The sequence below is a fragment of the Phlebotomus papatasi genome, chromosome 3 (genome assembly GCF_024763615.1).
Source record: "Phlebotomus papatasi isolate M1 chromosome 3, Ppap_2.1, whole genome shotgun sequence".
NCBI lineage: Eukaryota > Metazoa > Arthropoda > Insecta > Diptera > Psychodidae > Phlebotomus > Phlebotomus papatasi.
In genome coordinates this window covers 60,611,170-60,628,185 of record NC_077224.1, presented here as the reverse complement: position 1 = coordinate 60,628,185, position 17,016 = coordinate 60,611,170, and the positions used below count along the sequence as shown (strand labels likewise).

The 17,016-nt window shown below is 33.1% G+C and overlaps 1 protein-coding gene across 2 annotated transcripts in view; it reads right to left on the bottom strand.

The window, feature by feature from the left end:
* The window catches only part of LOC129807028 (multidrug resistance-associated protein 1), a 64,724-nt gene that overhangs the window by 12,398 nt on the left and 35,310 nt on the right, over positions 1-17,016 (bottom strand). The window contains exons 11-12 of one of the 2 annotated variants that reach the window (XM_055855975.1): positions 8,458-8,645; positions 8,315-8,347 (exon numbers count right to left, since the gene is read on the bottom strand). The exons of the other annotated variant lie outside the window; for it this stretch is intronic. Coding sequence (XP_055711950.1) covers positions 8,315-8,347; positions 8,458-8,645 — 221 coding nt within the window. The remainder of the gene's footprint in view (positions 1-8,314; positions 8,348-8,457; positions 8,646-17,016) is intronic. 2 annotated transcript variants of the gene reach the window in all.

The window sequence follows — 17,016 nt, the reverse complement described above, 5'->3', positions numbered from 1 at the left end:
GGAAAATAGAGCATTCATTTATGCTTTGCACACAAGTAAGCAAAACAAATTTTCCTTATATTCAAAAGGATTTTTAATATTAGGGAAATCTGGGGCAAAAAGTAGCAAAGCGAAAATTTCTCTTTAGAAGAATTTCGAAATGCATCACATTATTGTACTATGATTTTTGGAAAAACTCCTTTAGCGGTGCATTCCTGAGACAAATTTTCTTAACTCTCTGTTATAACTTTCCCAAATGTGTCCTGACTAAAAGTAGCAAGTTCTATTTTATTTCGAAATGTTTCGAAATTCAGTCGCACGGTGCTTGAATTTTTTTTTTTAATATTTCGTCAGTTAAATAAGCATTCGTCGTTACTTTATTTTTACACTTCATTTGGAATCTGCATAATTTTGTTTATTAAACTTAATTGAGAGACTTGAGAGAAAGAACCTAATTTACTAATATTTGAAAACTATTTTACATAAAAAAAACTGCTCTCTCTTGGAGTTCGAGCAGTTAAAATATCTTAAGTGCCCTTAATAAAAAAAAATCAGTAGGGGAAAGACTCATAATTTTGTCCAGTTTCTTATTTTGGACACTTTGAGGATAAAATTGGACACTAAAAATAAATTGATTAAAATGATGGATTTTTATTCCAATATTTGATGAATAATGAATTCTATCTAAATATTTGTTCTTTTTGGAAGATTTTGACACTAAATACGTTAAATTTTGAATATGATTTGAGTTGAAATTGCTTTGTTGAAAATTCAGTGTGAGCAATTGCTTACGAGAAATATGACAGAACTTCGTGTTTACTTCAGTCTTATTTAGTCACCACAGCTAAATTTCTAGTACTAACAATGTTTCTTCGCTTTTTTTTTGAGTGATATTATTGAATATTCATTGAAAATTGTGTTGATTCACGTTAGTGGTGATTTGTACAATTGATCTGAAGTGAGATTTGCCTTGCAAATTAGATTTTTCATGTGAAAAAATGGGAAATTTTTTAAGACATTCACCAGTGAGGTGATGATTCTTATTTTGGACAGGTGTTTTTCTCACAGATGTAGCGAGAAATGCCTTGAAATGCTCCCGGAAAGGCCAGGGAATGAGCGAATTCGCACGTACTTGGAGTACCGAAGTCAACTCACTTTAATGAATGATATGGAAAGTTTCCGGGCTTCTTGTGACATTCTACGTTTCCCTTACATGAACAGGAAGAGGATTTGGTAAGATTGGTTCATGAAATGAAGAACAATGGGCATCCTGTTGAGGCGGATTAGCTGTCCAAATTTACAGCCATGTTGTCCAAATTAATAACCAATTTGCCCAAAATAAGAGTCAAATTCACCTCTACATATCAGTTCATTTTTAAATGTATTAAAACTAGTTTTAGTAAAAATAAGACGATAAATAACTTGCCAAGTTTCTAAACAGCCCTTCTGAAAAGAGCGTAACAAAGAAAGTAAATTAGTATTGAAAATATCGCACTTCAAACTTGGAACATCGATACTTAGATGCAGACTGTCCAAAATTATAAGCCCTTACTCTATTTGTTATAAGTTCGATTTTTGTTAAAGTTACGACAAAGGAGAATGGTCAAATCTGGTCCCGGAATCGCCACGGACGGGACCTATGTCAATGGATAGACATGGGTATAGGTAACAACTTTTGTTCTGGGACCAATGTTCTAAACCATGGAAGAAAAATTCTAGAGCATGAAAACTATTTCTTAGAAGGAAGAATGGTCAAAAGTATATATGGGCACCGATTCATCTTTAACCAGAGATGAGATAGGCGCATTTTGGAAATACTGGTATAAGATAAAATCAAGATTCATCTTTCATCAAGATCGCTTGAGTCGTTCTTGAGTAATTCGTTGTCAAAACAGCGATATTTCGAAAGGATAAAGGCCTTTTAACAAGAATTCCCAGCGATTATCGTCCTGGGTTCCGGCAATTTTTTAATCTTATATCAGTACCTACAAAATGCGCCTACTCTCGTTTGTGGCAATTCCGGGACCAGCGCCCATATAGTTTTGACCATTCTCCTTTCTGTATAACATTTTTGTTAATCAGCATTTGCCATAATTTCCTTAGTCCACTTGTCTTTTTTGCAATTTTGATTTAAATTGTAATATTACTCAATCTTTCCGTCCTAGTACTAGTAATAAAGGAGGAGAAGGATCTAGGTCAAAATCCGTGTTTCTTTTCATTCAAATTAATCTACTGACCGAGCATCTAATATGTTTCGATAAAATTTTGAGAAGATTGATCGATATCTATTAAAATCTATATAATTTATTAAAATACAAAAAATCGAAAAATCCTCATATATTCCGAATGGATTGAGATATCGAATATCGATTTCCGATAACCCCCCTTCGCTATTTGGACTCTGACCTATAAAGCCAATATATTTGTTAAAAAGATGAGCAGAACTGAGGCATTTCCAAAAGGCTTATTAAATTTGCTTAAAGGGCAATACATCAAACTAATGTTAGAAACTCGGGAAAGTGCAGAAGGAATCATACTAGATCAACCCATGAATGGAAGTTTTCAAACCGCCATTCAATGTTGTTAAATTAAAAGCCAATATTAGAATTTTTCATCCAATTAATAAAAGTGTGTTCCAACTTCAAAAGTAACATAAATTTTGACGAAACAATTTTCCCTCAATATAGGACCAATTCAAACAAACAATTTAGCAACACTGAATGAAATTGTTAAAAATGTATAGATGATGTTATTACCTCGAAAAAACAATAAATTGTGTCAGAAATTTCACGTGGAAGATTCGAATCTAGTACTTCGATATCTTTAGAGAACCGTGAAAGGATTCTACCAGACGGAGTGACATCGAAGAAGAGAAGTGGACTTCGCATTACGTTGAAGAGGAGGGAAATATGAAGGACAATAGACGCACGAAGGCTCCCCAAAAGTGGTAAAAGATCGGTGAAGATGGATGCAAAGGCTGCAAATACAAAATTTCAACCTAAATCTTTCAACATAATCTTGCTCTCTTGAGCACATTTCTTCATTATTTGCAGATCAAAGAAATTTTTCTCCCAATTACCAAGTCGATTCATCAACTTTTGAGATGATTCTTTCATCTAGCAGCATGATTTTCAAATTTTACTCTTCAAATGAATATTTACAACATTCTTCACATGATACCTTTCTAATAAATTCTTCATGCAAATTATTATGGACAATTAGTTACGAATGATAAACTGAATTTCTCAGAGGTTAAAGGTCATAATAAAAGGGATCACAAATAGCCTAGATTAAGAAGCAGCGTGCTAGTAAAAAAAAATAGCAGGGCCAAATATTATTCAAAAAGCTCAAACACTCAAAAAAAAAAGGTTAAAAAATCTACTTCTCTGCTGTTTTTCTTTTCTTTATCCTGATTGTCATTATCAATTTCTAAGAGGGGAGTTTTGAACTCAATTTACCCGGAAGACATTGATAATCCAGCTTCTTAAATTAAATGGAAGAATGGTATCCAAGGCGTTCACATCATTCGAGAATCTCGCTAATATCCTCCCCAAAGGCGTTGTATCGAAAAATTTACTAGGCAATCTCAGGATATTTTTCAAAAGTGCCTCGTGCATTAGAATTGTTGCATTGAGTGTGCCCAAAATTATGGCCAGGACACCAACATAGAAGGATATAACTGCAATTATTACATTTATTTTGTCAATTTCATATTTTTTTCTCCATACATTATTTCAGGACATTTTTGTGGCATTGAAAAAGGTGAAAATCGTAAGATTTGTTAAGCTTTTCTAATAGGAAAAGATATATAGTGACCCAAATATATCCTGCACAAAACTATTATACAAAACACTTCAAGACTTCATTGTACTGTAACAGGAGATGATCTACTGTAACAAGAGACGGATTGTAATGGAACTTGTTCTTCCAAAAATTCAAATCCTGTAATTCAGTTTCTAACAAGTTTATTCTTCCTATTTCTTAAGTGTCCATCGCCGTCTTAAGGCTCTTTCTAGCCTCCGGAACATATAACTACAAAGTATTTTCATTCATTGGCCGGGACAGGACGAAATAAAACCGAACTACTTCAAATAAAAATTGAAAACCAAGCATTTTCTTCTTGATTTAGAATATTCGTCATGAGCTACAGAATCTGAATCGTACAAACCTTAACATATACCGGTTCCCCAAAAGCATGAATTGCACGAATACCCTGAAAAAGTGTATTCCTTGAGTTCCCTGAAAAAATACACGGGTTCTCCGGGTTACTAGAAAAATGTATGTGTCCCCGGGTTCCCTGAAAAATGAATGGGTTCACCAGGTTCCGGGATTAAATGTATAGATTTCCCGAGTTATCAGTTTCCTGGATTTCCCGTTACCTTCCCGGGCTCCTCGTTAGCTCTCCGGATTTCCCGCGGGTACCCTAATCATATTGGCTCACGTTGCCCGAAATACATTACACTTTGTCGAATGTTCAAGTACGTTATGAGATAAATAGAAATCTATCTTCATAATCTTTAGAAAAAAAAATTCCAAAAAAAATATTTCCTAAATTCAATTTTGTGAAATTTTTTACACGTAGGGTAAATGTCCTAATTCAAAACCATTTCCAGACGCTATAACTTTGACAGAAGATTCAACACATTAAGTTCATATTTTTTCTGAAGAGAATTACATAAACTTGCTCCTTGACTCTTCTAGAATGTTACTGTTTAGTGAAAATTCTTTAGATATAATTTGAAAACTTCTTAAATACAAGAAAAATACGCGAGTGTAAAATGCTTCTATTGGAAACAAATTAATCCAAATGGAGTCAAGGGAAAGTTTCTAATTGGAGACAAACAGGGTAAGTGAAACCGCGACGAAAGGCTTCCAAAACCTTATTGAGTTGCTTTTGAGCGCAGAAGTTGTTCTTATTCTTGGTCTTTTCACCTTTCCCATTTAAAACAATAAGAAAATCTCTCCAAAAAAATCATATTTCCGGGGTTTCCTATTGAAGCATTTGCAGACACTTCAGAAAAACCCTTTTTGTTCACGAAATAGGTAATTATTTCATTTTAAAACTTATCGTACCGCTAATAATAAAGATTAGCACTTAATTTAACCAAAATTATCCAGAAATATGACATAAATGTTGAACAAAACGAACAAAAAACAGTCATTTTATTGTGTTTTTCATTGGAAAATATAGTCAATCGATGAAAAATTCGATGGTGAAAAGGTACACATTTAAATTTTCTGAGAAATTAACAAATTAAAATTGTGAATATGAATGGATTTTCGCTTTATTTGGAGCAGAATTAACTAAATAATGAAACTGTGATATAGAAAATATATAAATATAGTAATTTAGTACTGTATTTATCATGAAAACAATGACGTTTCCATTTGGAGTAGCGAAAAATTTCCATTTGGAGCAGGTTTTGAATTAGCTTAATTTACTCTACATAAAAAATAAATAAATTTAGATGATATTTTGAAAATATGTAACTGAAAAATTAAAAAAAAAGAACTTGTATAGAAAACTCTACTAGGGTGGAATCACCAGTTCTCGCCAGTGCCCCACTTCTCGCCACTTACATTGAAATCGCTATTTTTCGCAATTTATGAAATAAATTAGTCGCAATTTTTTTTGTATTGTTTCTGCTTCTTCGCATAGAGTCGAAAAATAATAATTATTCGTTTTGGATTCACGATTTTGATCACTTTTTAGAGCAATATTTTAAGCAAGTGCATCGAATCCAACATCTCTTACCAAATGTACTAAGTGTCGTCAAATTTTCATCAGGCCAAAAATACCTATTTGGGTAAATAATTTGTCTATTGAATATTTAATTGCACTTGTGGAATACATAAAATTTGTATTTAGTCAATTAATATTTAATTTTATATTATTTTTGTATAAAAATGAGGCATGGCGAGAAGTGGTAATATTCTGGAATTGATTTTACCACCTGTCGCCATATCTTTTCAATAGGCGACGCTAACTTCACTTCGTACATTCTCAGTTGTCAAATCTGCATTGTTTACTTTCTGCAAAAGCCCCATAATTTGATTTCTCAAATAAAAGTGAAGAAAAATCATTTAAAGAGAGTAATAATAAAGTGATCACAAGGAAAGAGAAATGGTGAATGTATTCTTTTCATAGCATTGCCTAAAATAACCGAGTGTGGTTCTTTTCAAGTCGGTGGCGAGAAGTGGTTACAAATTTTACAAAACTGGCGAAAAGTGGTACAAAGTGGCGACGAAATGGTTATTTTTGCATTATTAATAAAAATCAGTTTTTTAAGTAGTCCAGCGTTATGTTCTAGGATTATTGTTTTCACGTATCTAGAGCCAATACATCTAAGTAACTTTGTGTCAAATTTGACTTATCTTGTAACAAGGATTCAAAAGTTATGATTAAATGAATTTAATTTTTTCCTAAACATGGCGATAGCCGGTTATTCCACCCTACATTATTGTAAAAAATTATGAAGTAAATAAAATATTTAATCAATATTACTTTTTTTTCAAAATTTTGAAAGACTTCAATTTTTAAAATATTAAGATTACTGAAACACAGAATAAAAAGAAAAATAGATAAATAAAAGAGGAGCAAGTCCATCTTGCTAATGTTTTTAGTCAGTATCCTACCTTCCCCCCTAAACAAAAAAAAACAGCAAATCTTCTTTAAAAATCATATTTTCTGTCTGCACAAATTATAAGTTATCCTCATCAAAGATATTATTTACCAATAATGTGTGTAATGTAGAAAGAAGTTGCCTTATTAACGCTAAACTTATTTCTAGCAACACCTAAGAATTTTCATACAATGTAGTTTAAATCAATTAGTAAGGAATCATGAAGATTAACCACAAATAACACTAAGCAAATCAGCGTAATTTTGTATTGTAGCCATTGTCACGAATATTGGCTCACTTACGTAGACTTAAGCCATTGAGTTTCATTTAACCCAAGGAGTCACTCCTGGGAAATCCTTGTCCAAAAGTATGAAACGCAAAGTATGTAGCGCGTGAATCAAATTAATAAAAAGAGGAACACATAAAAAAAGACACTTGCCCCAAAGAAGCAAGCAACCCAAGCCCTAAGAGTAGCCGGCAGGTCACTGTCCACTTCGGAGACATCCTTGCTGAAGCGATTGAGGATCCGTCCAACGGGCGTTACATCAAAAAAGGTCGTGGTAGGAGCCCTCATCACACTTTTCAGCAATTGTGCATGCATCAGACGAGCAGCACTTAGAGCACCCAAGTACAGGGACAATGTCGACAGGAATACAGTAAACACTGATACAACACGGTTGTGCAATCCACAAAGTTTTAGGTGAAAAATATACATACACATAAGGCAACAATTAAATTACAGCAAATAAAAACTTCTAAAATTATCAACAAAAACAAGTCACGCAGGCACAATCAATCGAAGAACAAGATAGATCACACAATGAAAGAAAATTCTTTCCAAATCACCAAAACAGTTTCAGAATTTTACAGAAGCTTCCAATCACCAAGAAACAGAGAGTCTAGGAATTGCAGACATTTCTTCTACATATTCTACCATAAATTTTTTTCTATACCAAAAACACATTCAAACTTATCAAGAATTTTGTGGTAAAAATAATCCAAAGGTTGGAGGAGTAAATCAAGTATTTTGGAAAATCTAAGCGAAATTTTGTAAAAACGATTGTAACTATTTTCGATCCCATTAAGATATTTTCGTAGAACAAGTGTCGCTACTAAAGGTTTTTTAAAACCGAATTTATTCTTTTTGTGAGAAATAAAATTTCAAGTCTTTAAGAGCCCATACTGATGGTTCTAATTGATCAATTTTGTCAATTTATAGCGCAAATGAAAGGCCTTGAAAACCCTTTTACTTTATAAAACACTTCAAGTTCGCCAGATCCACGTCATTGGCGCTGCAATCGTAAAACTTATTTTTTAATAGAATATAACTTGAAATATTTAGGCTGCGCTATTAAACCGATTTATTCAACGCGTTTCCCAAAATTGTAAAATAAATTAAGGCCTACAATATATCTTTTAATTTTCACTCTTTACGACCAATTTTCATTTGGTATCAACTTTGAATTTTGAAACAGTAATCCTTGTTGAAGATTTTTTTTTCGATTATGCGCATGTTATCGATTTTAGAAAATTTCGCTGTAAACCAAGGAAATTGAAACAGTCACAAACATTCCTCCTCTTAATGTGAAGTTTTATCATTATTCTTCAAACTAAATTGTTTAGAAGAACACTTTCTGATTAAATACTCAGGACAAGAAGGAAATGTCCTTTAAACAACCTTTTAGAAAATAAAAGAAAAATAAAAGATTTACCGAGAAAAACATGAATAGCCAAGATCGGATGACCTGAAGAATCCAAAAGAAGATCATTTTAAGGTAGAAAGAAAATATTCATTATTTTTTTTTAATCTCGAAAAAATTAACCAAAAGAAAATCTAAAGAAAAAATTCCGCTACCTGAGGCAAAATGTTATCAACCACATCCACATCTTTCGAGAAGCGATTCATTATCCGCCCCATCGGTGTTACGTCGAACAATTCCATGGCCCAACGTAGGACATTTGAGAGCAATAAAATGTGCATGTCACGAGCCGCATAGAGACATCCCAGCGCCATTATAAGCGACGCCATCAAATTCGTTATGGCTAAAGTAGTTTTTTTTAAAGGATTATGAAAAAATTAAATATTGCCTCTAACTTTACTCTTACATTCAAGAAAAGTATGCATTTGTTATAATGAAGATATCTACGCGTGTAAAAAAATTAAAAGAAAAGTATGAAATTGTCTGTCAATGTAAAAAGTGATCAATGATTTCTTGAATTGATTAATAGAGCTGTCATGAAATGTCATCAGAAGAGATAAATGTTCTTAAAGTTGTTGAAAAAACTATAAATCTAACTATTTAGGGGTTTTTTTTATGATAAAAATGATTATAATAATTAAGACAGCCTGTACAAATTGTACACAAAAATATGCCAAATTTCGGACAGCATTAAATTTCGACCACTTTGAGCGTAACTTCGGACAAACAAGTAAAATAATGAAAAATAATGACTTCGGCACACTTTTAGATCAGGAACATTTCATAAAGTCAAAATTCACTCCCTTTTCTTTCTCAAAAGCTTTGCAATTGTCTTTCTCACTCTTATGCACTCTTCTTCTTTTTTTAAATGTCACATCAAATTCAATTTACTTCAGTCCAATTTTGAGGCCGAAAAAATGGGATAGACTTGCGCACATTTTTTGAGAAAAAAAAGGGACGAGAATTTTAACTTCATGAAATTATACCGAGCTTCAAGGTGTTGCAAAGGCATAAGGATTTAAGTTTCTAATGGTCAATGATTTTTCATGGTTTATGAAAGTTCATAGTCAATGAAACTTCAGTGTAGAAAGAATCTTAACAAAAAATGTGACAGATCGCTTATGTTGCTAGCGCAATGTAGTGTTTTGTGGTAAAGTACAAATGATTTTCATTTGTTTGATAATAAGAAACACGGATTTGACCTAGATCCTTCTCCTCCTTTATTACTAGGACAACGTTTCGGAGCTTGTTGGCCCCTTCCTCAGGTATGCAAAGTAATGGGTGGGAAATAGGGTCTGGACACAAAATAACTACGTATATACACACTACTGGACAATAATTGCATGCTGGTGGTCAGAATGCGACTGTGTGTGAATGCGACGTAGTTATTTTGTGTCCAGACCCTATTTCCCACCCATTACTTTGCATACCTGAGGAAGGGGCCAACAAGCTCCGAAACGTTGTCCTAGTAATAAAGGAGGAGAAGGATCTAGGTCAAATCCGTGTTTCTTATTATCAAAAAATTAATCTACTGACCGATCATCTAAGATTTTCATTTGAGCTTCTCCATTAAAATTGATTAGTGTTCATTAAAGATTGTTTTTGTTTATGCTAATATATATATAGTGAATCATTTTTTAACCTTTCTAATGCAATTTCCTAGCTGAATGTTGTACTTCGTTTGCAAAAATAGATATTTTGTGTGCGTCTCTCCAGTGAAGTAATTTTTACTATTTCGACCACATCTTTTACTTCCCCAAAATTCTTATTTATTTTAAGTTTTTTTTTAAATTTCTAAATTGTAAAATGTTCAAAGAAAGAGAAAAGCATCGCTTGAAATGAAAAAGACGATGTGGAAAAGTCGATAGAAGAATTCCGGAAAAGCAAGTCGGAACGGGGGATTTGCACGTAAATTTGGGATGCCAAAGTGAGCTCTTCAGGTCCTTATGATCAATTACACGGAAGATATCAGAACTGAGAGTCATATAGATGTATTAAACTGAGGATTAAACTCATTCCGTATGATGTTTTAAAATGTTCTATCTATTGTTTATTACACACAAGGTGATGACAAACAAATCGGCCGAAATTCCACTCAAAGTGGCCGGAATAAGCACCCAAAGAAATGTCTATATTTTTACTCAATTTTCAATAAACACGTACTCTACAAAACGTTTAAAAATTGATTTTTAAATAGATTTTTTATTAAAATTACTTTGGCATTAAGTTTTAAATCTTTAAACTGGTCTTTAAATGTTTTATTCAAATTTTGCCCAAGGGATCATACATTTTGAAGTTTTAAATTTCCTTTAATTTCAAAGCTAAATGTAACAAACTTCACAATAATAAAACTGAAATGGAAAAAAAATATTTCTCTTTTAAGTTTTAGCACGTTTTTAAGATGGTTTTTAAGATCGTTAAGACCTCTGAAACTTTAAATACTAATATTTTAATATGAGCTTGAAAGATAAAATATAAGAAATGTCATTAGACCTATAATTCAAATTTGAAAATCTTTAGTGTTGCCAATAAATATTAAAACACAAATCTGTAAATTTTCTTAATTGAAGAACGCTACAAAATTAAGAGCATTGACGCTGATTGTATATGTTTCGTACAAATCAATGCCAATCGTTGACTTATTTAACAATTAATTAATTAATCTAATTTATCATCAGTTGGTCTACTGCCAACAAGAGCTATTTATCTACCCTTAAACTCCAGCGTTCTTAATTGTGCAACAGTGCAACACTTTCCTTTGATGTGCTTTTGGTTAGTAACTCTTCCCAGGTTGAAATTGAATTTGTATAAATCGAATACCTTTGAGAGGATCCATATCATCGAACCGATTTGCATTGGTAAAACTGTATCAAGTACTTCGACATCTCTTGAAAAACGTGCCAATATTCTTCCAATTGGGGTTGTATTGAATAAACTAATACCACATCTCATTACACAATGAAGCATCATATTGTGGAGTTTTTTAGCAGCTCGAAGGCCACCCAAGAGTGGAACAAGGGCCAAAAAAAATAAAAAGGGCCCTAAACAGAGGAATATTCTTTTATAATGTAGCATAACATAGGATAAGTGTGCCAAATTTCTGCATAGTTGCATGCAAGCGTCAAAGTCTCAAGTTTGAAATGTAATACACCGAGAAAAATTTGGATGGTATTTTCTACAAATCGTGTCTTTAAATTCTACTATCTCAAAAGATAGTAGAAAATACCATCCTCCATAGAAACTTTCCTTTAGAATCTACCATCTTGACATTTTAAAATTTACTATCCTATGGATAGTAAATTCTAACAGCCGGATGGTAAAATTTACTATCCTCATTTAGATTTTACCTTGACCTCTCTTAGATTCTAATATCCGGGAAGTAAATTTTACTGGCCGCATATTAGATGTTAAAATTTAACTGGAAGACAGTAAATTTTAACGGAGGATAGTAATTTGGATTGAAATTACCATCCAAGCCAGTAAAATTTGCCATCCTGCTGTTAGAATGTCATTTTGAAATATCGTGGGTGCGGATGCAACGGTTCCCGATATGCTTGGAATACATTATAGGAGCTCGTGGCGCAGCTGGAAGATGCTGGACTGTCATCACAAAGGTCGCGTGTTCAAATCTCGGCGCAGTCGTCAATTTTCACGCACCAAAATGGCTTGAAATACAGAGAATATCATCCAAGAAGGGCCCCAAGCCCTCAAACAATGGCCAAAAAGCAATGAAAATAAGGAAAAATAAATTTTTCCGACATTTTTCATTCTAATATCCGGCTAGTAAAATTTACTATCCTGCCAGTAAAATTTACCATGCGGCTAGTAAAATCTAACATCCGGGGATATTAGAATTTACCATCCGGCTATTAGAATTTACTATCCATGCAATAGATTCTACAATTTTTGACAGTCCAATTTAATATCACGTTTGCTGGGTGACTTTTTTACTATCCGGCCATTAGAATTTTGTATGGAGGATGGTAAATTTTACCATCCACATTTTTCTCGGTGTATTTTAAATTCAAATTGATTTTTTTATTCTTTCTTCTTAAAGAGTGTTTCTTGGAACTTTGTAAAGAGTTTACCGTCTTTATTTACTCTAAAATCATTCTTAATACATTTTAAAATGAATAAAAATATATACATAGCTTTGGTGCCCTATTTCGGCCACCTTCATTCTCATAGTTCCTTGCCCTTCGGGAATTCTTCCAATATCTTTTTCACTTCATCTCGTTTATCGAAGCGATATTTTTTTGTTATTCTTTTGCATTGTATAATCTTTAGAGTACGTAAAATCTAAAAGTTCATGGAAATTCGAGGAACAAAAAAGGTGGCCGAAATTGCAAGCTGGCCGGAATTTGGTACACTTACCCTACAAATAATAAATATAAATCTAATTTATTTGTACTCCATGAAACGGCAATGTAACATGCACATTTTTCCGTATTAAAGTCATTTCAGAATTTGATAGCTTGGCAAAATGCTCGAACTCGTAACATTCATGTTACCATTCCAAAAATAGTTTGAAGAAAGAAGTGGGGCAGCTTTGAAATTAACATTTTTTTTCTTATTTTTAAATGAAAATTGGACCTTTTCATGATATCATTTACCTCTACAAATTAATTGTGATGATAAAGTACATTATGATAAGGTATAATTTCATTTTCAAATTGGAGAAAAAACTCAATTTCAAAGCTGCCCCAATTCAAAGGTAGTCCTATAGTCGTAATTCCCTATCACAGAAAAAAATATTTTGTAAAATTGTTCGTAAATGTTTGTGAAATCCTATGGCAGACTTAAGAAATGCTCGTGAATTGTATAACCCACAAACAAGTTCGTAAAATGTTGTACTTTTTTCACAAACATTGTTCGTAAAATGATCATTTCACAAACATTTTTTGTACTTTTACAAACATTTCTTCGTAAATGTTCGTAAACACATGTTCGTATGTGTGAAACAATTCCACCGACGCTTGACATGAAGTCATCATGGTAGGCTTTGGAATTTGTTTTTTTTTCATCCGCATCGTTTCAAAAGAATTTAAGGTAAATTAAGCTAATTCATAACCTGCTCTAAATGGAAATTTTCCGCCACTCCAAATGGAAACGTCACTGTTTTCATGATAAATACAGTACTAAATTACTATATTTATATATTTTCTATACCTTAGTTTCATTATTTAGTTAATTTTACTCCAAATAAAGCGAAAATCCATTCATATTCACAAATTTTAATTTGTTGATTTGACAGAAAAATTAAAAATGTACCTTTTCATCATTGAATTTTTTATCGATCGACCATGTTTTCCAATGAAAAACACAATAAGGTGACTGTTGTTTATTCGTTTTGTTTAACGTTTATGTTACATTTCTGGATAATTTTAGTCAAATTATCCAGATAAATAAAGAGCTAACCTTTATTGAACGGTACGTGAAGTTTTCAAATGAAATAATTACCTATTTCGTGAACAAAAAGGGTTTTTCTGAAGTGTCTGCAATAGGAAACCCCGGAAATATGATTTTTTTTTGGAGAGATTTTCTTATTGTTTTAGAATAAGAACAAATCCTGCTCTCAAAAGCAACTCAACAAGGTTTTGGAAGCCTTTCGTCACGGTTTCACTTTTCACTGTTTATCTCCAATTATAAACTTTGCCTTGTCTCCATTTGGATTAATTTGTTTCCAATAGAAGCATTTTGCGCTCGAGTATTTTTCTTGTATTTAAGAATTTTTCAAATTATATCTGAAGAATTTTCACTAAACAGTAACATTCTAGACGAGTCAAAGAGCAAATTTATGTAATTCTTTTCAGAAAAAAAAATGAACTTAATGTGTTGAATCTTCTGTCACAGTTAAAGGCGTCTGGAAATGGTTTTGAATTAGGACATTTACCCTAATTAGCTTTTTTTTGGTGAAATTACTGTTGAAAAATATTGATTTTTGACAGAGTAATTGAAATAAGGGGAAGAGCATTCGCAGGTTGATAGTTTATACTCATCTCAAGAATCCAAATTTGACTTAAGATGAAATCACGAAATTTACCGGGAAATTAATGATGAAGGACTGGCGCAATGTACTTTTAGAGGGACTTTCCAGTATTCGCCAGTGAAAGAAAAGGTCACCCTAAGCTGAAAACACTTTTTCCGTCTTGCCCAGAGCTTTCGGTCCCGATGTGGACCTTCTTCAGTGGCTAAAAAGGGCATGAATTTTTATTTTTAGAAATGACCTTTGTAATTTTAAAAATAATCTGTTGTAAAATAAAAATTCATGCCTTTTTTAGCCACTGAAGAAGGTCCACATCGGGATCGAAAGCTCTGGGCAAGACGGAAAAAGTGTTTTCATCTTAGGGTGACCTTTTTTTTCACTGGCGAACAACGGAAAGTCCATCTCAAATTGACCGGGAAATGCCGCTCTACCGTCCGGAAGATTATAATTCGATTCAAGGAACTCAAGACTGGTGCTCAAAGTCAGGAGGAAGTAACCAAAAGCCTGGAATTCAGATTAAGAGGATGGAAAGAAAGTGGTTGAGCTTTTCGAGAAACAACTCAATCTTTCCATAGGTGATATTGGAAAAAGATAGGAATAAATTGGAGCTTGGTACATAAAATTTGGAAGAGAAGTGGTTTGAGAGCCAACAAAGCTTAGGCTACTCTCCATCGGGTCGACAAACAGCGTCAAAGGCCAAAGTGCTACACCAAAGTCGCGGAAACTCAACGATTATCTTATCAAAAGATTCCAAGGCTATGGAAAAGATGTTTAACCCATCCTGCACTCCGGAAGATCGAGAAATACTGGAGAATTTTGAAGGCAAATCTCAGGAATACAGATAGGACAGCCTAAAACTTGCCAGTTTTCGAAAGGAAGTGGAAGAAAGCCATCAGATACTAAGACTTCTCTAAAATCTAAAAGACTTATTCCAAAAAAAGGAGCATGATCTTTCGATAGAACTAAAACTTAATTGGCTCTTCTTTACATTACGTTGAAAAGGCGGGAAGGCTCCCCAAAAGTGGCAAAAGATCGGTGAAGATGGATGCAAAGGCTGCAAATACAAAATTTCAACCTAAATCTTTCAACATAATCTTGCTCTCTTGAGCTCGTTGCTTCATTATTTGCAGACCAAAGAGATTCTTCTCCCAATTAACAAAATCGAATCATCAACTTTTGAGATGATTCTTTCATCTAGCAGCATGATTTTCAAATTTTACTCTTCAAATGAATATTTACAACATTCTTTACATGATGCCTTTCTAAATTCTTCATGCAAATTATTATGGATAATTAGTTACGAATGATAAACTGAATTTCTCAGAGGTTAAAGGTCATAATAAAAGGGATCACAAATAGCCTAGATTAAGAAGCAGCGTGCTAGTAAAAAAATAGCAGGGCCAAATATTATTCAAAAAGCTCAAACACTCAAAAAAAAAAGGTTAAAAAATCTACTTCTCTGCTGTTTTTCTTTTCTTTATCCTGATTGTCATTATCAATTTCTAAGAGGGGAGTTTTGATCTCAATTTACCCGGAAGACATTGATAATCCAGCTTCTTAAATTAAATGGAAGAATGGTATCCAAGGCGTTCACATCATTCGAGAATCTCGCTAATATCCTCCCCAAAGGCGTTGTATCGAAAAATTTACTAGGCAATCTCAGGATATTTTTCAAAAGTGCCTCGTGCATTAGAATTGTTGCATTGAGTGTGCCCAAAATTATGGCCAGGACACCAACATAGAAGGATATAACTGCAATTATTACATTTAGTGTGTCAATTTCATATTCTTTTTTCTCCATAAATTAACTATTTGAGGGCATTTTCGTGCCAGAGAGGTTTAAATTAAAAAAGAAAATGGATAAATTTCTTAAAGGGGAAGCTAATCCAGTGGCCTAAACAAATCCTGCATAAAACCATTAACACTCAAAAACATAAAATACGGGCAATAACATGCCAAGAAGGAACGAAATTTAGACTATACATGCATTTTTTATGCACAGACAAATTTCTTTGTCCTCGACGTTGAATCAGTAAATTTTCTGTAACCTAAAAGAGATTCGAACCCAGAATATCTACAACGTAGAGAAAGTGCTTCACATAATTCCTACTCTGAAAAACGGTCTTGTCAAATTGACAAGAAATTTGTTACACTGAGTGAGAGAAATCCGAAAAAGCTAAAATAACATTCCGGAAATGTTTATTTTACTCTGCAGTACTGATCCGAAATCGGTGTAAACATTATGCTTTTCAGGTGTATTAGGGGTTAAAGTTACCCCTTTCCATGTTAATTTTACCCTTAAAATGCGTAAAATTAACATTAAAAAATGTTGATATATTTTTACACCAAAAAAGTGATAGTTATGAGGAAACAAAGTTAATCGCACCCCAGTTTTTTCTCAGTGTAAAAGGATGTTCTTCAATACAGAATTTGGAAAAATTTTGTCAAATCGGCTGTTAATTTGATCTTGCCAAAAGTTTGTCAAAAAGATGTTAGGACCTTGACAGACCTGAGAAACTTCTGTGTCAGCCTTTTGGATGGTGAACATCTCAGTGAAAAATTGCAAAAAAGTTCAAGTGAAGTGCAGCAGTAAATTTTCCCACCTGTACGTGATTTTTCCTCCAATTCGAAGCCTGATGAAGAGGGCATTCATCCTCGAAATGTCGTGAAGAATTAAAGAGTAAAAATCAAGAAAGGTCTAATTTTCCGTCCACCATCTGTTCCGAGT